The 22,106-nt window shown below is 35.5% G+C and overlaps 1 protein-coding gene, 1 long non-coding RNA gene and 1 other non-coding gene across 6 annotated transcripts; 1 reads left to right on the top strand and 2 right to left on the bottom strand.

The window, feature by feature from the left end:
• The first annotated feature begins 464 nt into the window (after positions 1–464).
• On the top strand, positions 465–568 carry LOC112717084 (small nucleolar RNA R71). Its single transcript, XR_003160572.1, has one exon. It is a non-coding gene; the product is annotated as a small nucleolar RNA R71 (small nucleolar RNA).
• Positions 569–3,515: 2,947 nt separating this feature from the next.
• Positions 3,516–15,774, bottom strand: LOC140183970 (uncharacterized). Its single transcript, XR_011880565.1, has 2 exons — positions 15,493–15,774; positions 3,516–4,189 (listed from the first exon to the last, which is right to left on the bottom strand). It is a non-coding gene; the product is annotated as an uncharacterized lncRNA (long non-coding RNA).
• Positions 15,775–17,244: 1,470 nt separating this feature from the next.
• LOC112695400 (probable boron transporter 2) lies at positions 17,245–21,885 on the bottom strand. 4 transcript variants are annotated; one of them, XM_029298633.2, is made up of 13 exons: positions 21,590–21,885; positions 20,809–20,918; positions 20,653–20,735; positions 20,362–20,554; positions 20,131–20,269; positions 19,833–20,001; positions 19,443–19,609; positions 19,165–19,338; positions 18,945–19,040; positions 18,709–18,846; positions 18,311–18,630; positions 17,960–18,230; positions 17,245–17,676 (listed from the first exon to the last, which is right to left on the bottom strand). In XM_029298633.2, exons 2-13 carry the CDS (start codon positions 20,910–20,912, stop codon positions 17,485–17,487), a joined length of 2,046 nt encoding a protein of 681 aa, XP_029154466.1. In that variant the 5' UTR covers positions 20,913–20,918; positions 21,590–21,885; the 3' UTR covers positions 17,245–17,484. The 4 variants fall into 4 exon arrangements, with proteins under 4 accessions (XP_029154466.1, XP_029154464.1, XP_072055154.1 ...); XM_029298631.2 differs by having other exon boundaries at positions 20,809–21,885; XM_072199053.1 differs by lacking the exon at positions 20,653–20,735 and having other exon boundaries at positions 21,590–21,874.
• Between the last annotated feature and the right edge of the window lie 221 nt (positions 21,886–22,106).

Below are 22,106 nucleotides of genomic sequence, written 5' to 3'. Positions count from 1 at the left end.
GTTTTTGTTGATCCTTCCAGGAGAAATTTGGATGATTTCTCCATGATGGGTTATAGGTGTTTCCATAAGGTTCACCTAAGTAATTAACCTCTGCCATGGCAGGGTTCTCAGGATCAGAAGCTTCTTCAGAAGCTGCCTCTCTAGTATTGTTGGATGCATGTTGCAATCCATTGAGATTTTGAGAGATAATGTTGACCTGTTGAGTCAACATTTTGTTCTGAGCCAATATGGCATTCAGAGCATCAATTTCAAGAACTCCTTTCTTCTGAGGGACCCCAATATTCACGGAATTCCTCTCAGAGGTATACATGAACTGGTTGTTTGCAACCATGTCAATGAGTTCTTGAGCCTCTTCAGGCGTTTTCTTCAGGTGGATAGATCCACCTGCAGAATGGTCCAATGACATTTTCGAAAATTCAGAGAGACCATAATAGAATATATCTAATAGGGTCCATTCTGAAAACATGTCAGATGGACATCTTTTGGTTAACTGCTTGTATCTTTCCCAAGCTTCATAGAGGGATTCACCATCTTTTTGTTTGAAGGTTTGAACATCCACTCTCAGCTTGCTCAGCTTTTGAGGAGGGAAGAACTTATCTAAGAAGGCAGTAACCAGCTTATCCCAAGAGTTCAGGCTGTCCTTAGGTTGTGAATCCAACCATATTCTAGCTCTGTCTCTTACAGCAAAAGGGAAAAGCATGAGTCTGTAGACTTCAGGATTAACTCCATTCGTCTTTACAGTGTCACAGACTTGCAAGAATTCAGTTAAGAACTGATAAGGATCTTCAGATGGAAGTCCATAAAACTTGCAGTTTTGTTGCATTAAAGCAACTAGTTGAGGCTTAAGCTCAAAGTTATTGGCTCCAATGGCAGGAATGGAGATGCTTCTTCCATCAAACTTGGATGTTGGCTTTGTGAAGTCACCAAGCATTCTCCTTGCATTATTATTATTATTTTCGGCTGCCATGTCCTTCTCCTGTTCGAAAATTTCTTAAAGGTTGTTTCTGGATTGTTGTAATTTAGCTTCTCTTAATTTTCTCTTCAGAGTCCTTTCAGGTTCTGGATCAGCTTCAACAAGAGTGCCCTTATCCTTGTTCCTGCTCATAAGAAAGAGAAGAAAACAAGAAAAGAAAAAGGAATCCTCTATGTCACAGTATAGAGATTCCTTTGTGTTAGTAGAAGAAGAAGGGGGTAGAAGAATGAAGAAGGAGGTTCGGATTTGGATGAAGAGAGGTGAAGAGAAGTGTTAGTAATTAAATAATTAAATAGAAGAAGAAAAGAAAAAGAAATTTTCGAAAATAATTTTAAAAAAAATGGTTAGTGATTTTCGAAAATTAAAGATGAAATAAGTTTAAGATTAAAATTTAAAACAAAAAGAATTTTTGAAAAAGAGAGGGAGAATTTTCGAAAATTAGAGAGGGAAAAGTAGTTAGGTGGTTTTGAAAAAGATAAGAAACAAACAAAAAGTTAGTTAGTTGATTGAAAAAGATTTGAACTCAAATTTTGAAAAAGATAAGAAGATAAGAAGTTAGATAAGATATTTTGAAATTAAATTTTGAAAAAGATAAAATTTTTGAAAAAGATAAGATAAAAGATAAAAAGATTAAATTTGAAAAAGATATTTTGAAGAAGATTTAATTTTAAATTTGACTTAACTAACAAGAAACTACAAGATAAGATTCTAGAACTTAAAGATTGAACATTTCTTAACAAGAAAGTAACAAACTTAAAATTTTTGAACCAATCACATTAATTGTTAGCTAATTTTCGAAAATTAGATATAAAGATAAGAAAAAGATTTTTGAAAATATTTTGAAAAATAATTTTGAAATTTTCGAAAATAGAAAAAAAATGAAAAAGATATGATTTTTGAAAAAGATTTTGAAAAGATAAGATTTTTAAAATTGAAATTTTGACTTGACTTGTAAGAAACAACTAATTTTAAAAATTTTTGACCAAGTCAACCCAAAATTTCGAAATTTTGGAGGGAATTAAGGAAAAGATATTTTTGAAATCAAATTTTGAATGAAAAACACAAAAATGACCCAAAACATGAAAATTTTGGATCAAGACACAAGATGCATGCATGAATGCTATGAATGTCAAGATGAACACCAAGAACACTTTGAAGATCATGATGAACATCAAGAACATAATTTTGAAAAATTTTGATGCAAAGAAAACATGCAAGACACCAAACTTAGAAATTTTGAATGCATGGAAAATATGAATGCAAAAATGCACATGAAAAACAACAAAAGACACAAAACAAGAAATCATCAAGATCAAACAAGAGGACTTATCAAGAACAACTTGAAGATCATGAAGAACACTATGAATGCATGGGATTTTCGAAAAATGCAAGAAAACTTTTTTTTAAAATCATGCAATTGACACCAAACTTAAAAATTAACACAAGACTCAAACAAGAAACACAAAATATTTTTGATTTTTATGATTTTCTAATTTTTTTGTATTTTATTGATTTTTTTTCGAAAATAAAGTTTAGAAAAACGAAAAATAAAAAGAAAAAAATTTTGAAAAAGATTTTTGAAAAGAAAATTACCTAATCTGAGCAACAAGATGAACCGTCAGTTGTCCATACTCGAACAATCCCCGGCAACGGCGCCAAAAACTTGGTGGACGAAATTGTGATCACTTGTTATGTATTTATAAAAGATGTATACTCTGAGGGCATTGTTTATTTTCTTCACAATCTCGTTCAACTAACCAGCAAGTGTACTGGGTCGTCCAAGTAATAACCTTACGTGAGTAAGGGTCGAATCCACAGAGATTGTTGGTATGAAGCAAGCTATGGTCACCTTGCAAATCTCAGTTAGGCAGATTAAAAATGGTTTATGGGTTTTCGAATAATTAATAATAAAAAGAAATAAATAATAAAAGGGATAGAACACTTATGCAGATTCATTGGTAGAGGTATCTTTTAAGTATATACAGCTGCTGCATGGCTCAAGCATGCCTGCTCTCCTACTGCTTCTACTCAATCCTTCTTACTCCTTTCCATGGCAAGCTTTGTATAGGGGTTCACCATCAACTGTGGCTACTTTCATTCCTCACGGGGAAATAACCTGTGCGGCTGTCACTCGCACAGCTAACCAGTCTGGAGGCATCACCCATGGCTGATGGCTACATCCCATCCTCGCAGTGAAAACTATGCTAACGCACTCTGTCACGGTCACTCATGATCGGAATCCTACTCGGAACACCACAGACAAGGTTGGACTTTCCGGACTCCCAGGATCCTACTCGGAACACCACAGACAAGGTTGGACTTTCCGGATCCAGATGAATGCCGCCAACTATCTAACTTATACCACGAAGATTCTGTTGGGGAATCTAAGAGATACGCATTCAAGCTCTGTTGCATGTAGAACGGACATGGTTGTCAATCACGCGCATTCATAAGTGAGAATGATAATGAGGGTAATCTGACTCATCACATTCATCATGTTCTTGGGTACGAATGAATATCTTGGAATAAGAATAAAAGAGAATTGAATAAAAGAAGATAGAATTTCATTAATACTTGAGGTACAGCAGAGCTCCACACCCTTAATCTATGGTGTGCAGAAACTCCACCGTTGAAAATACATAAGCAAAGAGTTCAGGCATGGCCGAATGGCCAGCCCTCTCTAACGTGATCAATGATCCCCTAAGATGAAGAATAAAACAAAACTGAGATCAAAGATGTCTAATACAATAGATAAATGTCCTATATATACTAGACTAGCTACTAGGGTTTACATGAGTAAGTAATTGATGCATAAATTCACTTCCGGGGCCCACTTGGTGTATGTTTGGGCTGAGCTTGATCATTCCACGAGCTAAGGCATATCTTGGCGTTGAACTCTGAGTTATGACGTGTTTTGGGCGTTCAACTCCGGATCATGACGTTTTTCTGGCGTTTAACTCCAGACAGCAGCGTGTACTTGGCGTTTAACGCCAAGTTACGTCGTCATTCTTCGAATAAAGTATGGACTATTATATATTGCTGGAAAGCCCTGGATGTCTACTTTCCAACGCCGTTGAGAGCGCGCCAATTGGAGTTCTGTAGCTCCAGAAAATCCATTTCGAGTGCAGGGAGGTCAGATTCCAACAGCATCAGCAGTCCTTTTGTCATCCTTCTTCAGAGTTTTGCTCAAATCCCTCAATTTCAGTCAGAATTTACCTGAAATCACAGAAAAACACACAAACTCATAGTAAAGTCCAGAAATGTGAATTTAACATAAAAACTAATGAAAACATCCCTAAAAGTAGCTTAAACTTACTAAAAACTATGTGAAAACAATGCCAAAAAGCGTATAAATTATCCGCTCATCAGCACTGTTCAAGCATTCATTCAGAAACAAAAAGTATTGCCACCACATCAAAATAATTAAACTAATTTCAAGATAAAATTTGAAATCTAAGTAATTCTTGTTCTTTTGTAATTAAGCATATTTTTCATTTAAGAGAGGTGAAAGATTCATGGAATTATTCATAGCTTTAAGACATAGACACTAGATACTAATGATCATGTAATGAAGACACAAACATAGATGACACAATAAGCATAAAAACCGAAAATAGAAAATAAATAGACAAGAAGATTAAGGAATGAGTCCACCTTAGTGAGGGTGGCGTCTTCCTCTTGAAGAACCAATGGAACGCCTAAGCTCCTTTATGTCTCTTCCTTGCCTTTTGTTGCTCCTCCCTCATAGCTCTTTGATCTTCTCTAATCTCATGGAGAATGATGGAGTGCTCTTGGTGCTCTACCCTTAGTTGGTCCATGTTGTAACTCAAGCCTTCCAAGGAGGTTTTGAGTTGTTCCCAATGGTTGTGTAGAGAAAATTGCATCCCTTGGGGCATCTCAGGGATTTCTTAATGAGGATCCTCCTCATGCTCTTGTTGAGGTCTATGAGTGGGCTCTCTTTTCCATTGAGCTCCTTCTACACATATGTCCATTAGGACTTGGTCCAACCTTTGATCAAAGTTGACCCTTCTAGTGTAGGGGTGTGCCTTGTCTTGCATTATTGGCAAGTGGAACGCTAACCTTACATTTTCTGGACTGAAATCTAAGTATTTCCCCCGAACCATTGTAAGCCAATTCTTTGTATTTGGGTTCATACTTTGATCATGGTTTCTAGTGATCCATGCATTGGCATAGAACTCTTGAACCATTGAGATTCCGACTTCTTGAATGGGATTGGTAAGACCTTCCGAAGCTCTTCTTTGGATCTCATGTCGGATCTCCGGATACTCATTTTTCTTGAGTATGAAAGGGACCTCAGGGATCACCTTCTTCTTGGCCACAACTTCATAGAAGTGGTCTTGATGGACCTTTGAGATGAATCTCTCCATCTCTCATGACTCGGAGGTGGAAGCTTTTGTCTTCCCTTTCCTCTTTCTAGAGGTTTCTTTGCCTTAGGTGCCATAAGTGGTTATCGAAAAACAAAAAGAAATGCTTTTACCACACCAAACTTAAAAGGTTTGCTCGTCCTCGAGCAAAAGAAGAAAGAAAGAAGGGGAAGAAGAAGAAAATGGAGGAGATGGGGGGAGATATGTGGTTCGGCCAAGAGGGGAAATGTGTTTTTATTGTGTGAATATAAAGGAGTAGTAAGGGGTTTATATAGGGGTGAAGGCAGGGTTGGGATTCGATCATTAGGGTTGGGTTTGGGAGGGAAAAGTGTTTGAATATGAAAGTGGGGTAGGTGGGGTTTTTGGGGAAGAAGTATGCTGGTGATTGGTGAAGAGAATATAGGGAAGAGGATATGATTTGATTGGTGAGTGAGAGAGAGACAGAGGGGTAGGGTAGGTGGGGATCCTGTGGGGTCCACAGATCCTGAAGGGTCAAGGATTGCATCCCTGCTCCTTTTAGGCGTGCAAAATGCCCTTGCTGTGCAATTCTGGCATTTAACGCCAGATTGCTGCTTGTTTCTTGCGTTAAACGCCAGCTTTTATTCCTTTCCTGGCGTTAAACGCTAGGATGCAACCTGTTTCTGGTGTTTAACGCCAGATTGTAGCTTCTTTTTGGGGTTTAACGCCAGTCTGCTACTTGTTTCTAGCGTTTAACGCCCAGAATGGTGCCAGACTGGGCGTTAAACGCCCATTCTGCTGCCCTTACTGGCGTTTAAACGAGAGTAAGTTCCTCCTCCAGGGTGTATTATTTTTAATGCTATTTTTTATTTTTCTTGAATTTTTGGAATTGTTTTTGTGACTCCACATGTTCATCAACCTAAAAAAAGAAAATACATAGATAAATAAAATTGGGTTACCTCCCAATAAGCGCTTCTTTAATGTCAATAGCTTGACAGTAAGCTCTCATGGAGCCTCACAGATGTTCAGAGCATTGTTGGGACCTCCCAACACCGAACTTAGAGTTTGAATGTGGGGGTTCAACACCAAACTTAGAGTTACGTTGTGGCCTCCCAACACCAAACTTAGAGTTTGACTGTGGGGACTTTGGTTGAGTCTGCAACGAGAGAAGCTTTTCTTGCTTCCTCTCCATGGTTACAGAGGGAGATCTTTGAGTTTTAAACACAAGGTAGTGCTCATTCAGTTGAAGGATTAACTCTCTTCTGTCCACATCAATCACAGCTTTTGCTGTGGCTAGGAAGGGTCTTCCAAGGATGATGGATTCATCCTCATCCTTCCCAGTGTCTAGGATTATGAAATCAGCAGGTATGTAAAGGCCTTTGACCTTTACTAGCACGTCCTCTACCTGTCCATAAGCCTTTTTCATGGATTTGTCTGCCATCTCTAATGAGAATGTGGCAGCCTGTACCTCAAAGATTCCCAGTTTCTCCATTACAGAGAGTGACATTAAATTTATACCTGACCCCAGGTCACACAGAGCCTTCTTAAAGGTATTGGTGCCTATGGTACAGGGAATTAGGAATTTACCAGGATCCTATTTCTTTTGAGGTAAAGTGTGCTGAACCCAGGTATTCAGTTTATTAATGAGCAATGGAGACTCCTCCTCCCAAGTCTCATTACCAAATAGCTTGGCATTCAGCTTCATGATTGCTTCTAAATACTGGGCAACTTGCCCTTCAACAATGTCTTCATCTTCTTCAAAAGATGAATAGTTATCAGAGCTCATAAATGGTAAAAGAAGGTTCAATGGAATCTCTATGGTCTCTAGATGAGCCTCAGATTCCTTAGGTTCCTCAATTGAGAACTCCTTTTTGTCCTTATGACGTCCCAAGAGGTTTTTCTCATTGGGATTCACGTCCTCCTCCTCCTCTCTAGGTTCGGCCACACCAAGCAAGGATATGGCCTTGCACTCTCTTTTTGGATTCTCTTCTGTATTGCTTGGGAGAGTACTAGGAGGAGTTTCAGTGACTCTTTTACTCAGCTGGCCCACTTGTGCCTCCAAATTCCTAATGGAGGACCTTGTTTCATTCATGAAACTTAGAGTGGCCTTAGATAGATCAAAGACTATGTTTGCTAAGCTAGAGGGGCTCTGCTCATAATTCTCTGTCTGTTGCTAAGAAAATGATGGAAAAGGCATGCTATTGCTAAACATGTTTCTTCCACCATTATTAAAGCCTTGTTGAGGCTTTTGTTGATCCTTCCATGAAAAATTTGGATGATTTCCCCATGATGGATTATAGGTGTTTCCATAGGCTTCACCCATATAATTCACCTCTGCCATTGCAGGGTTCTCAGGATCATAGGCTTCTTCTTCAGAAAATGCCTCTTTAGTACTGTTGGATGCATTTTGCAATCCATTTAGACTCTACGAAATCATATTAACTTGCTGAGTCAATATTTTATTCTGAGCCAATATGGCATTCAGAGCATCAATTTCAAGAACTCCCTTCCTCTGAGGCATCCCATTATTCACAGGATTCCTTTCAGAAGTGTACATGAACTGGTTATTTGCAACCATATCAATGAGTTCCTGAGCTTCTGCAGGCGTTTTCTTCAGGTGAATAGATCCACCTGCAGAATGGTCCAATGACATTTTAGACAATTCAGACAGACCATCATAGAATATATCCAGGATGGTCCATTTTGAAAGCATGTCAGAAGGACACTTTTTGGTCAGTTGCTTGTATCTCTCCCAAGCTTCGTAGAGGGATTCACCTTTTTTCTATCTAAACGTTTGAACATCCACTCTAAGCTTACTCAGCTTTTGAGGATGAAAGAACTTGGCTAAGAAAGCTGTGACCAGCTTATCCCAAGAGTTCAGGCTATCTTTAGGTTGAGAGTCCAACCATACTCTAGCTCTGTCTCTTACAGCAAAAGGGAAAAGCATAAGCCTGTAGACCTCGGGATCAACCCCATTGGTCTTAACAGTATCACAGATCTGCAAGAATTCAATTAAGAACTAAAAAGGATCTTTTGATGGAAGTCCATAAAACTTGCAATTCTGTTGCATCAGAGAAACTAATTGAGGCTTTAGCTCAAAATTGTTTGCTCCAATGGCAGGGATTGAGATGCTTCTTCCATGTAAGTTGGAATTTGGTGCAGTAAAGTCACCAAGCATCTTTCTTGCGCTTCCACCATTGTTATTGGATTCGGTTATGTCTCTTTCTTTGTTGAGATTCTCTGTAAGGTTTTCTCTGGATTGTTGTGCTTTAGCTTTTCTTAGCTTCTTCTTCAGAGTCCTTTCAAGTTCTGGATTTGCTTCAACAAGAATGTCCTTGTTCTTGCTCCTGCTCATATAAAAAAAAAGAGAACAGAAAAGAAGAGGAATTCTCTATGTCACAGTATAGAAATTCCTTTATGTGAGTAGAAGAAGAAAAGAATAGAAGAAGGAGAAGAGAAAAATTCGAACACAGAAGAGAAGAGAGTGTTCGAATTTTGAGATGAAGAGAAGTGTTAGAAAATGAATAAATAAATAAATAGAAGGAGATGAAAGGGAGAGAATTTCAAAAATTGTTTTTGAAAAATGGTTAGTGATTTTCGAAAATTAAGAGAAGAAATAAAATTAAAATTGAAAATTGAAGCAATTAGTTAAATAAAAAGATTTTTGAAAAAGAGGAAGGTGATTTTCGAAAATTAGAGAGAGAAAAATAGTTAGGTGGTTTTGAAAAAGATAAGAATTAGAAAACAAACTAAAAAAATCAATTAGTTTGTTGAAAGAGATTTGGAAATCAATTATGAAAAGATAAGAAGTTAGAAAAGATTTTGAAAAAGATATGATTTGAAAAAGATATGGTTAAAAAGATATGATTGAAAAGATATTTTGAAAAAGATTTGAAAGGAAATTAAAAAGATTTGATTTTTAAAATTAAAATTGATTACTTGACTAACAAGAAACTTAAAAATGTGGTTCTAGAATTTAAAGATTGAACCTTTCTTAACAAGAACACTATGAATGTCAAGATGAACACCAAGAACACTTTGAAGATCAAGATGAACATCAAGACTTATTTTTGAAAAATTTTCAAGAAAAGAAAAAAAATGCAAGACACCAAACTTAGAGATTTTTCATGTTTAGACACTAAAACTAAAAAAGCATATGAAAAACAAGAAAAGACACAAAACAAGAAAATATGAAGATCAAACAAAAAGACTTGTCAAGAACAACTTGAAGATCTTGAAGAATGCAATGCATGAAATTTTCAAAAAATGCACAAATTTTTTAAAACATGCAATTGACACCAAACTTAAAAATTGACACTAGACTCAAACAAGAAACACAAAATATTTTTTGGTTTTTATAATTTTATTAATTTTTTTGGATTTTTCGAAAATTTCTTTTTAGAAAAATGAAAACAAAGAAAAAAATTTTGAAAATAAAATAAAGGTTGAAACAAGAAGAAAATTACCTAATCTAAGCAACAAGATGAATCGTCAGTTGTCCAAACTCGAACAATCCCCGGCAACGGCGCCAAAAACATGGTGCACAAAATTGTGATCTCAATGGTGCCAACAACTTGGTACGCACAATTGTAATATCACTCTTTTTTACAACTTCGCACAACTAACCAGCAAGTGCACTGGGTCGTCCAAGTAATAAACCTTACGTGAGTAAGGGTTGATCCCACGGAGATTGTCGGCTTGAAGCAAGCTATGGTCACCTTGTAAATCTCAGTCAGGCGGATTCAAATGGATATGGAGTTTTAATGATTAAAATATAAATAAAACATAAAATAAAGATAGAGATACTTATGTAATTCATTGGTAGGAATTTCAGATAAGTGTATCGAGATGCTTTCATCCCTCTTGAATCTCTGCTTTTCTACTGCCTTCATCCAATCCTTCATACTCCTTTCTATGGCAAGCTGTATGTAGGGCGTCACCTTTGTCAATGGCTACTTTCCATCCTCTTAGTGAAAAAGGTCCTCTACGGTTTCCCGTATGGCTAATCAGCTATTGGTTCTCGATCATGTAGGAATAGGATTTACTATCCTTTTGCGTTTGTCACCACACCCTACAGTCGCGAGTTTGAAGCTCGTCAGAGTCATCCCATCCCAGATCCTACTCGGAATACCACAGACAAGGTTTAGACTTTCCGAATCTCAAGAATGCTGCTAACGGATTCTAGCTTATACCACGAAGACTCTGATCTCATGGAATGGAAGGCTCTGTTGTCAGGAGAGGCAACCATGCGTCGTGGACCAGGAATCCAAGAGATACACACTCTAGCTTTTACAGGTAGAACAGAAGTGTTTGTCAGGCACGCATTCATAAATGAGAATGGTGATGATTTTCACGGATCATCACATTCATCAGGTTGAAGTTCGAGTGAATATCTTATTATAAGAATAAGCATGAATTGAGTAGAAAACAATTGTAATTGCATTAATACTCGAGGAACCTGAGCTCTACACCCTTAATCTATGGTGTGTAGAAACTCCACCGTTGAAAATACATAAGAACAAGGTCCAGGTATGGCCATGAGGCCAGCCCCCAAAACATGATCAAAGGATCAAAAGATAATCCAAAGATGAAAATACAATAGAAAAAAGTCCTATTTATACTAGACTAGTCACTAGGGGTACAGAGATGAGTAAATGATGCAGAAATCCACTTTCGGGACCACTTGGTGTGTGCTTGGGCTGAGCATTGAAGCTTTCACATGTAGAGATCTTTGTTGGAGTTGAACGCCAGTTTGTAACTTGTTTCTAGCATTTAACTCTGCTTTGCAACTTGTTTCTGGCGTTTAACGCCAGAATAGGGCAAAAAGCTGGCGTTAAACGCCAATTTGCGTCATCTAAACTTGGACAAAGTATTGACTATTATATATTGCTGGAAAGTCCTGGATGTCTACTTTCCAATGCAATTGAGATCGCGCGATTTGGACTTCTGTAGCTCCAAAAATTTCATTTCGAGTGCAGGGAGGTCAGAATCCAACAACATCAGCAGTCCTTTGTCAGCCTCTGAATTAGACTCACTTGCAAAACGTGAAGTCTTCGGACCTGTAGTCTGTACACCAGAAGATGTAAAACCTGTTGGATACAGGTGGGTATTTGTGAGAAAACGAAATGAGAAAAATAAAGTTGTGCGCTATAAAGCTCAACTTGTGGCACAAGGTTTTTCACAAAGGCCCGGTATAGATTATGAAGAAACGTATTCCCCTGTAGTGGATGCGATAACATTGCGTTATTTGGTCAGTTTATCTGCATATCATAAACTGCATATGCATTTAATGGATGTGGTAACCGCCTATTTGTACGGCTCATTAGATAAAGATATCTATATGAAAGTCCCTGAAGGACTAAAGATATCTAAACCATCCAGTGAATATTCACAAGGGTTATACTCAGTTAAATTGCAAAGATCTTTATATGGTCTAAAGCAATTTATACGAATGTGGTATAATCGTCTTACTGAGTATATGGCCAAAAATGGATTCAAGAATGATGATATCTGTCCATGTGTTTTCATAAAGAAAACCACATCTGGATTCATTATAATTGCTGTGTATGTTGATGATTTAAATATCATTAGGACTACTGAAGAGATTCCAACAATTATAAAAACTCTGAAAGAAGAGTTTGAGATGAAAGATCTTGGAAGGACTGAATTTTGTCTCGGCCTGCAGATCGAGCATACAAAAAATGGGATCTTTATTCATCAAGCGACATACACAGAGAAGATCTTGAAAATATTTTATATGGATAAGTCACATCCTTTGAGTACCCCAATGATCGTAAGATCTTTAGATGTGGAAAAGGATCAATTCCATCCTAAGAAAGAAAATGAAGAGATCGTTGGTCCTGAAGTACCATATCTTAGTGCCATTGGAGCGCTAATGTATCTTGCTAATAATACGCGACCTGACATATCATTCTCGGTGAATTTACTAGCAAGGTATAGTTCCTCTCCAACCAGAAGACATTGGAGCAGAATCAAGAAAATCTTTCGATATCTTCATGGAGCGATTGATATGGGATTATTTTATCCCTATGGATCCAAGTCACAACTAGTTGGCTATGCAGATGTCGGATACTTGTCTGATCCACATAAAGGGAGATCTCAAACAGGATACCTGTTTACATATGGTGGTACAGCTATATCATGGAGGTCCATGAAACAGACGATAGCAGCAACCTCCTCTAATCATGCTGAAATACTTGCGATTCATGAAGCAAGTCGCGAGTGTTTTTGGCTCAGGAGTTTGATCCAATATATTCTGTCATCATGTGGACTGATTGATCATAAGATAGCTCCAACTGTCCTGTTTATAATACAGCATGCATTGCTCAACTTAAAGGTGGATACATCAAAGGCGATAAAACAAAGCATATTTCTCCCAAATTCTTCTTCACTCATGATCTTCAAAATCAAGGGACAATTGATGTCCAACAGATCTGCTCAAGTGACAATCTGGCATATTTGTTCACAAAGTCACTCCCAAAATCCTCTTTTGAAAGATTAGTACATGAGATTGGGATGCGCCGATTTCGAGACATTAAATGATGTCGGCAAGAGGGGGAGACTGTACTCTTTTTTCCTTAGTCAGGTTTTTTTCCATTGGGTTTTTCTTGACAAGGTTTTTAATGAGGCAGTCCCTATCACTAAAGAATATTGTACTCTTTTTCCTTCACTAAGGTTTTTTCCCACTGGTTTTTCTTTAGTAAGGTTTTAACGAGACAATAATCCTAAATGGTCATCCAAGGGGGAGTGTTGTGATAAGGATGAAAGATGAGGTGGATGACCATGATTAATTAAGGGTGTTTGATTTCAATGCTGAATGGCTCAACTCCTCATGGAAAACATAAATTAAAGAAGTTGAAATTGTAAGCTTCACACGCCTATAAATAGTGAAGCAATCTGAGGCTTTTACACACACAAAAAGTAATAAACAATTCTCTCTCTCTTTATGTTGCAATACTTCTTTCTCTCTCTTTATATTTCTTTATTTTATATTTGTTACCTCTTCTTTATTTATTTATTTAGTTATTTTATAACAGAAACCTCTTAAAATTTAATTTTTATGGAAATTAAATTTAATTTTAGTATTTAAAACAAAAATAATTAAATTAATTTAAATAGAGTTCAATTCAATTTTATTGATTTCTCTCAAAATCAATTTCAATTCAAATAGGTCTGATTTAGAATTTCATTTTATTAGAATTTCATTTAAAATTTAAAATATTTAAAATGTTCTTCAAATCTAATTATTTTTTAACTTTTTTTATTCATTTTCTATCGAGGCTTTCTATTTTTTAACACCATCTTTTTTCTCTGACCGTTTTGGTTCCTTCCCTTCCTATTTCTTCAACTCACTTAATAATTATACCTATTCTTTTTGAAAGATCTACTATATGCATCTAAAAAAAATATCAATACATATAGATTTTATGTGTTTATCTTAGATTAATGATAACAAGTATTTATAAACTGCTACCTCTGAATATTTTAAGTGAAGCTGTGTTAATCATGACATTAACACAAGGTAGCATAATTTTGTCTCATTTTAATAACATTAATTAGTTCCAAAGTTTTTAGTTTTTACTTGATCCAGTATATGTGATGTATATGCCATTCCGAAGTGATCTATTAATGTACTAATAAGTCGCTTAATGGCAGTTCCACCGATTACTTTATTGTGAAAGACCAGATCAGCCCGTTCTCCTATAAGTACCTCCATATTCTGCTCGGTGGGATTAAGTTCCACAATGGATTTTAGTCAATGGTTTGAAAACTTCCCTTCTTTGCTTATGTTGATTCATGTAAAAATTTATTTTAAAAACTAAGATGCTACCCGATCCTAATTGATCCTTGAATTCAAATCCGCATCAAAAATTGACTTAACTAGATATTATATAAATGGGCTCGACAAAAACCTTGTATAGCCACGAGCAAACATATTAATGACGAGGAAGGCATTTTTGTTTTTGTTATGCTACAAATACTTTACTTGTTCTGCTATTCTGCACAAGTCTGGCTGAGAAAGAATTACGAAGGGTAAAAATATGTGGATTAAAAGCTAAAGCTTATCTTGCTATATTATTAGACTATTAAATAAGTTGGTTCTTAATAATTCCGTTTGTTTTTTGTTGTTGGAATAAATAGGAAGAACTTTTTAATTTTTTTAATTAATAACGATATTTTTTAAACTTAATATTTTTAGATTAATCTAACTTTTGTTTTTCTAAAAGAGGTGAGTAAATTTTAGTTAAAAAAATTAGTTGAAAGATATAATTTTTTTAATTATTTCATATAATTTAATAAATAAGTATATTTATTATTTAAATACAATGTTATATTAATAAAGAATAAAGTTGTTTATTATAAAATTTTAATTTATCTAATAAATATTTTAAACATTAAAATTTAATTTAATTTTATAGTTTTATTAATTCATTTCAAATAGTATAACTCAATTCAATTCTAACTAAAATTCAATTTTAAATAGAATTCAATTTAATCCTGTACCATTAAAAATTTTCAAAGAGACTGGAAAAGAAAAATACTTTTTTAACGGGCAAAACGACAGAATTTGGTTCAAATTCTATAGTAGTGTTGGCTGCGTTGCTTGTAATTGTAAGTTGTAACATATGAGAGTGCAATTAGCGTATGATTTCCACTAAATTATGTTTCTTATCTAGCTAGATGGGTCCCCACGGATGGAATATTTCTCATCCACTTGATTGTAAGTTGTAACACATCCTTCTCTATTTTCTATCTCGAAGAAAACGTGTGAATACAAAGTACACAACCAAAATGATCATTCAGGTATATTCACAGTCAAATGGCATCGAAAGGAAGTAGGGGACATACAGAGATATTCAAGTTTTCTGAGTTTAGTATGTTATTTTTTCAATTCAATTAGACAATTATTTGGAAATGCAATAGAATATAATTAGGTTTTCTAGAATGTAAATTTGCCATGAACATTCCTTCGGTCATGTAAGTCAATAAAACTCATCCATTCAGCCATCGCCAGCAAAAATAAAACAACACTCCTGGTATTTACCATACTTTATAATCAAATAACACAGATGGGTGCTCCTGTAACAACTCACTCACGACACTCGACTCATCATTGGAAAAGCAAAATAGAGCTTATTGAGTAAAAAGGCATACCTTGAAAGTTGCCACTTATTCTCATTCAGTCATATTTGTTCTCCAACAAGGAAAAGCAAACGCCTATCTATAAAAGCACACATGTCTCATATGTGATATCATATCATGGTGTTGTCACTCTTTTGTATGCCTTCATTATCACACCTTACTTCGCTATTTTTTTTCATGAAGATACCTTCAAAGAATAAATAAATGCATATGCGTGAAATTCCCAATATCAGCCTTGTTCTATCAGAAAACAGAGATAAAGGAAAAGGTGAGCAAATTAACAACTAAATGATCGCTTAATCTAAATTTGGCCTTTTCAAGAGTCAAGATCACACACAGAAAATTTGGCAACTAATTAGGGGAGTGGATTCTCTCTGGAGAACAAATTGAATGGTGTCAAACTGTCAATTGTTTAATCTCATCTTTTATTCTTCTCTTATATATTTATTTTTTGTCCCACTTATAAAATTAGAAAAATACTACTTGTACAACAAAAATTCAGCCTTTGATCAACCTTTAATAATATTATTTAATTATTTTTTAATTAAAATATATTTCTATTTTGTAAATACATATTTATAATTAAGATTAATTTTAATTTTAAAAACTAAATTTTTTTAACTTCTTACCTACTTTATAATTAGTTATTATTTCCTTCTTTTACGTTCCTTCTCTCTTTAACACGATTTTCTTCTTTTTTCTATTCTTCTATCTCGTTTTCTGCTTCTCTCTTATAGTGGCTGTAATTTCTTTTTCAATTGTAACACATCTAAAATTATTAACTTATATAGAAAAAGTTTTTAAAACACATCCAAAATAAAAAATTTAAAATTTAAATTTAAACATTAAAAAACAATTGTAACACATCTAAAATTATGAAGTGATACACAATATTTCTAAAACACATTCAAAATCATAAATAAAAAATTTAAACTCTTGCATTGGCCAGATATAACAGTGTTGACAATTTGAAGATTGTGATTCTTTAAGTTGTTCTTTTACAGTTTTACCTAAACCATTTTTCAATAATACAAATTAGGATGTTGTACATGGCATGCAAAATCAATGTGATTGAATAACTAAACAGATACATACGGTTAACTATGAATCACTTTCTCTTAAACACATCCAAAATACCTGAGGTCCACTTCCGATGAAGAAGGATTAGCGACGCTGATGAGGACTAATGCGACGAGGAGTAGGACGAAGCAAGGCTGCGGACTGAGCGACGACGAGGAAGGCGATGCCAAAGACGAGCGAGGCGGATGACGGCATTGCAGAGGAACGGCGAAGCGGAAGAACGACGCTGGGGATGACGCGGCGGCACCGGGGAGGACGGCGGCGTGGACGAATAATCACACGGACGAATTAAAATCTTCAATTTTACTGAATTTATATTTTTGGAAGTGTATTTAAATGATAATTTGTTAATAATTAAAAATAATAAAACTGAAACAGAAATTTTAAATTTTAGTTTTATTTAGTTTGTATTTTAGACTTGTATTTAATTTTAGAAAGACACTAAATCTATTTAAATATGTTCGTTTTATTTTTTTTAAAATTATTGTAATAAAAAGCTGAATATTGTACAATTTTTAAAAAATATCTAATTGAATTGATAAAATTAATAATAAGAGATTACACTTTATTCCCTCAAGTGTTAAAAAAAATTGAGAAAATCCATTTCCACTAATTAGGAAAACCAAGGTTTATGATTCAGAGCCAACCATAATATTATGCAAAGCTTTAATAGTAACAAAAATATTTGTAAGACTAAAAAGGAATTTACTAATCTCTTCATTGAATCTTAATAACGTAAACTACATAAAATAAACCCAAGACAGGTTTAGATCCAATACTTTTGTTACATGAATGAAGCTCATAATGATATTTTTAACTCGAAATTAGTTAAACGCCCCTACAAATCAAATGCCATGAACAAGTAGTTTCTTTCAGTTTACTCTGCTTCATGGTTCATCCTATGCTGCTTTTTACCCTCTCAATTCAGTTACTTGAGGGCTGTGTATGCTTTGAGGTATTTCCATTAGCAGGTATAATATCACTAGAAGGTGTTGGAGTTGAACTTAATGTTTTTGGGCTTTGTGTGATGCGAATTTCCCCACGACTCCTTGTGATAATTCCATCAAGAATTTCCCCACCATTAGTGTTGAAATTTGTTGCCTCAATATTTGAATCCTGTTGTCAAGTACATAAACATCAAGCTGAAAACAAGACTATGCATGTAATGTAGTACTAGGTAGACTTTTGAGATCAGAGCCTACTAAGTTTATAATCCACCCAACAAAATCCCTTTAAAATGCAGAAAATGGTTATATTTAAATAGGATAACAATAACATGAGCAGGGTTTTGTGTATTCTCACTTGAAGGGTATTACTTTTGTCACAATTCATACCATTTAGTGTTGAATTCCCAAAATTCTGCATTTATTATAAGTTGATAATGCTTCACACAACTTACTTCAAACAAAAAGTTGAAAGGAATAGCAGGCATATCCTCGTACGCTGCAGCATCCAAATCTTGAAGATGAGCTCCTTTAAAAAACTTAGGAAGGAAATATTGCCTTATAGGGATGAGAAGCATGATTAACAATGGGAAAAGGACCCCGGCAATTGGTATCCAGGTTAGACCAAAGCAGAGAAGCAAGTAAGCTGTCTGGAACAAGGTAAACTTGACGACAGTTTTGAATGGCACAATCTCAATATTGGCAGCATGTTGTTCCTCCAGAACTCTAGTCGAAAGAAAAAGAATGTTAATTTTTTTCAACCAAATAACATGAAATAACAAAATAGGCTATGAGCATGGACATACTTATATCTTCGGCTTGGAGCAGTGAACAGGTATAATATTCTCTCCCAAAATTGATTTCCTGGCAAGCTTTCAATTGCCATGAAAGCAAAGTAACCCCAGAGCACTGAAGTTGGTATCTTCTTCAAAAGAGGCATGGCTGCGACACATGCCACAACCAGCATTGCTTGTAGCAGATTGCTTAGTCGCTGTTCTTTAACTTCAACAGGCAAAAGGTCATCAACATCTTTGTCCACATCAAAAACAACCTCATCTACAGGGGCATCAATATATCCGTGACTTGAGGCTAGTTGAATTGTAGATTCCTTCAACTCCTTTAGCCCCTAAATGCAAAACAAATAAAGAATAAATGCAAGGCAGGTCACAAATTTCAAATCAATAGGAAATTGCATTATGTTTACCAATGAAGGGGGCATTTGGTGGGATAATGGAGTTTGCATTTGATCATATGCTTCTTGCATATTTCGGTATAATTGACTCAGGTTCAGGTTTTTCTGAATACTTTTTCGTGCACTAGATACAAGTTTGTTCCGCAAAAGCTATTCCACACAGAACAAAATATCAATGAAACTTAATTAGTTCATTTGTAAAGGAAAATAATGACGAACAGGAATACTGTAAGCATAGTTTATATTACCTGATGCTTTAGAGTGGCTAAGCTTTTCGTATGCATTGGAGATTGAGGAATAACACCATTGGAAGGAGGGATTCCAATAAGTCCACACAATATGGTCTGGAATTTGTGCAATCATATGAATGAGATTACAGCAAAACTGTTTGCAACATGTCTATGCACAAGTCACATGTTATTCTCCAGTATGGAAATTGTTTCCAAGTATTCAAAATAAATTACTTACTAATAAGCCTAAGAGAAGAAGATCATAATGATAAGAAGAGGGTCTTCTTAAATTAAATTCCTTCTGCTGAGCAAGTTGGGATGCAACACTGTGATCAAAGTAGTAAAGCACAGCAATCATAGTTGCTGGTATAAATGCTCCAATTATATAAATAAGAGGGACATTCAACATATCCTGTAAAACCCAGCATAAGCAAGAATTAGACTCTTTCTTTCTGAAATGATATTATCCGTTGTCAACTATAAGAAAAATATATGCATCAAAGTAATTAGAGATACCTTGATTACAGTCCAATTTGTGTATGCACCAGGAGACCATGGATTTGGACTGAAAAGTCGCCTTGGGATTCCCCTTGGAACATTATTAGCCGGTATGTAAGACACCGCAGTCCACATAAGAACCATAAGAGGAACTCCATAATCAGCTATAAATCCCCTCAAGCAACCTATAAGATAATGTTAATCAGCCACTACCACAGAATCCAATCATCATATTGCATTAAGGAAGCAATTTTGAAAGAATTCAAAACTGGAGCCGACTAGAGGACTAGCAGACAGAGAAGGACATGAAAGTAGTTTGCCTAAGCTTAACCAAACTTGCAATCTAACTAGCAATGCTTTAAATTTCCCATTGAATCCTACATCAGAATTCAGAAGTTTACTCAATACCTGTGCCATAACGCCACGATCTAGCTTTACGGCTTCTTAATGCAGTAAACAGAAGGCCAAATGACAAAACCAAGGCGAACATTCCATTCCCAAACAGCCAAGAGGATTCGTGTGCAATCTGATTGATACCTTCTCTTTGGTGTGGTACACCAAACTCCTCCACTAGCCCCTTGAAGATGGAAAGATATTATTTAATCCTTTTATTCAACTGGAGCATCATTTTGCTTGATTATGTAGGATTCCTATCTACTAACTTTATGAACCAACAAATCAAGTGGTATATTTCTCTGGTACTTACCCTTATGGCCTGCTGCATGAAGAGCATTGCGATCAGCAGACCGAATAGTTCACCAGCAAGGCGTGTGAATCTGTTAATAATAGAGCATGCACCAAGGATGGCCAACAAAAAAAGCAATAAGGCGGTCCAAACACATACCCTAGACATCATTAAGATAGTAAAGAATAGTTCTCCTGGCAGCATTAAATTCCCTCTATACTAAGTAATCACTAAAAGGATATCAAAGAATACCATCCAGCCCAAGCGAGGAACAGCCTTTGCCCCAAATCTTTTCTATCCTTTGCAAAATCGTATAGGAATGTATACATCAGAACAGTTGGCTCAGCTACACCTAGAATGAGGAGAGGTTGCCCTCCAAGGATTGCATGGACGATGCCACATAGCGCAGTCGATGCTAGGGTCTGCACTGCAGTTAGAGTTCCATCTACAACATATAACCAATAAAGCATTACTTATACTAACCAAACAAAAGGATCATGAAAATACTAAAACGGAGACTGAACCTGAAAAATAATTTTGTACCAGTATTTCTCTCTAATTGCTCCCCAAAAGAGATAACAGGAATAGCTGATGCAAAAAATATGTATGTAGTTGGGGCAAGGATCCTACACAACATAAACATGAAAAATAAATCTTTGACAAAGCTTGAATCTGCACCATTTGCATAATATCACATACCTGATGCCTGCCTTGAATCCACTGGTCCAATCTTGCTTATAGCAGAGAATTCTTCCTTTGAGATCATTCTTGATCCCGCGAAAGGGAACAAATGTTTCTTCCATGAAGGTCTTTATCCGTTATAGTACAATGAAATGAAACAGAATATGTGATTCTAAGATAACGAATCACTTCAAAGGACTTGAGAAACAAAAATTGTGATCAAAGTTGTACATTTGGAAAAAAAAAAACTCAATCAAAAGTTTAGGCTAAGAAACCAGAACCCTATATGCCATACTCTTCCTAAAGAGGAAAGCAGGGGAAATGGATATCCATTTGTCATGATTGAGGGAAATAAATAAATGAACCAACTTGGATAATTTACATTTCATAGAACAATAGGAAGAATGAATAGATCATATTATCTTAATAACAAAATGAGTTAGTAATTGAACCAAAACGACACGGATTGCACAACTCTTCTAATAGTTACCAGGGTGATGGAAAGTTTCGCTAACCTGTATCCAAGTTACATGACACACCCACCAAACTAAACACAAATTAAATGAACATAAATTTCTAACGGAAACTCATCATTGCCACATGCATTAGTTATAATTTCAGAAGCATTTGAGGATAACAGAGCGGTTACACATTTACACGAGGAAGATGGCGCAGTTGATCGAAACTAACACTTTCGAGTAACTTTGGAACAAAATGAGGAAAGAAAAAGGGTGCTTTAATAATAAAAACTCAAAATTACTTAAAACTTTGTGTGTTTTGCAAGGAGAATGGAGCATACCAGAGTCACAAGAAGAAGATGAGGAAGTTACATGACGCTAAGACAACAAAGAAAATGAAGTAACGGTTGGTGAGCCAATGAATGAGCAAAGCGTGAGGATAAATATAAATAGAAAATAGAAAGCAGAGAAATGATATGGTGTTTTTGGTGAGAATGTGGGTTAGCGAATGATGAGTTGTTATATATAGTGTGACTAGTGAGTGAATGAATGAATGAAAGAAGATTGAAGTGGAAGCAGCCGAAGCAGCGCTAGGAGTACGACTACGAACTGTACCGTGAAAATGGAATTGTGACACAGACAAAAACTACACAGATGAAGAACCTTTCTACAAGCTCGAAACTCATGTACAGTCGACTTCACCTGAAGTTGATACTTGAGAGTTTGTTACATAATTTAATTAATTTGACTAAATTTTTATATAATGACTCTCAGATATCAATTTCACCTGAAGCCAACTTCACATGAGTTTTCACTTTTTCGCAAACTATGTTTTTAATTTCTTCTATTTTTTTAGTT

The sequence above is a fragment of the Arachis hypogaea genome, chromosome 1 (assembly GCF_003086295.3).
Source record: "Arachis hypogaea cultivar Tifrunner chromosome 1, arahy.Tifrunner.gnm2.J5K5, whole genome shotgun sequence".
NCBI lineage: Eukaryota > Viridiplantae > Streptophyta > Magnoliopsida > Fabales > Fabaceae > Arachis > Arachis hypogaea.
This window is presented reverse-complemented; position numbering and strand designations above follow the sequence as displayed.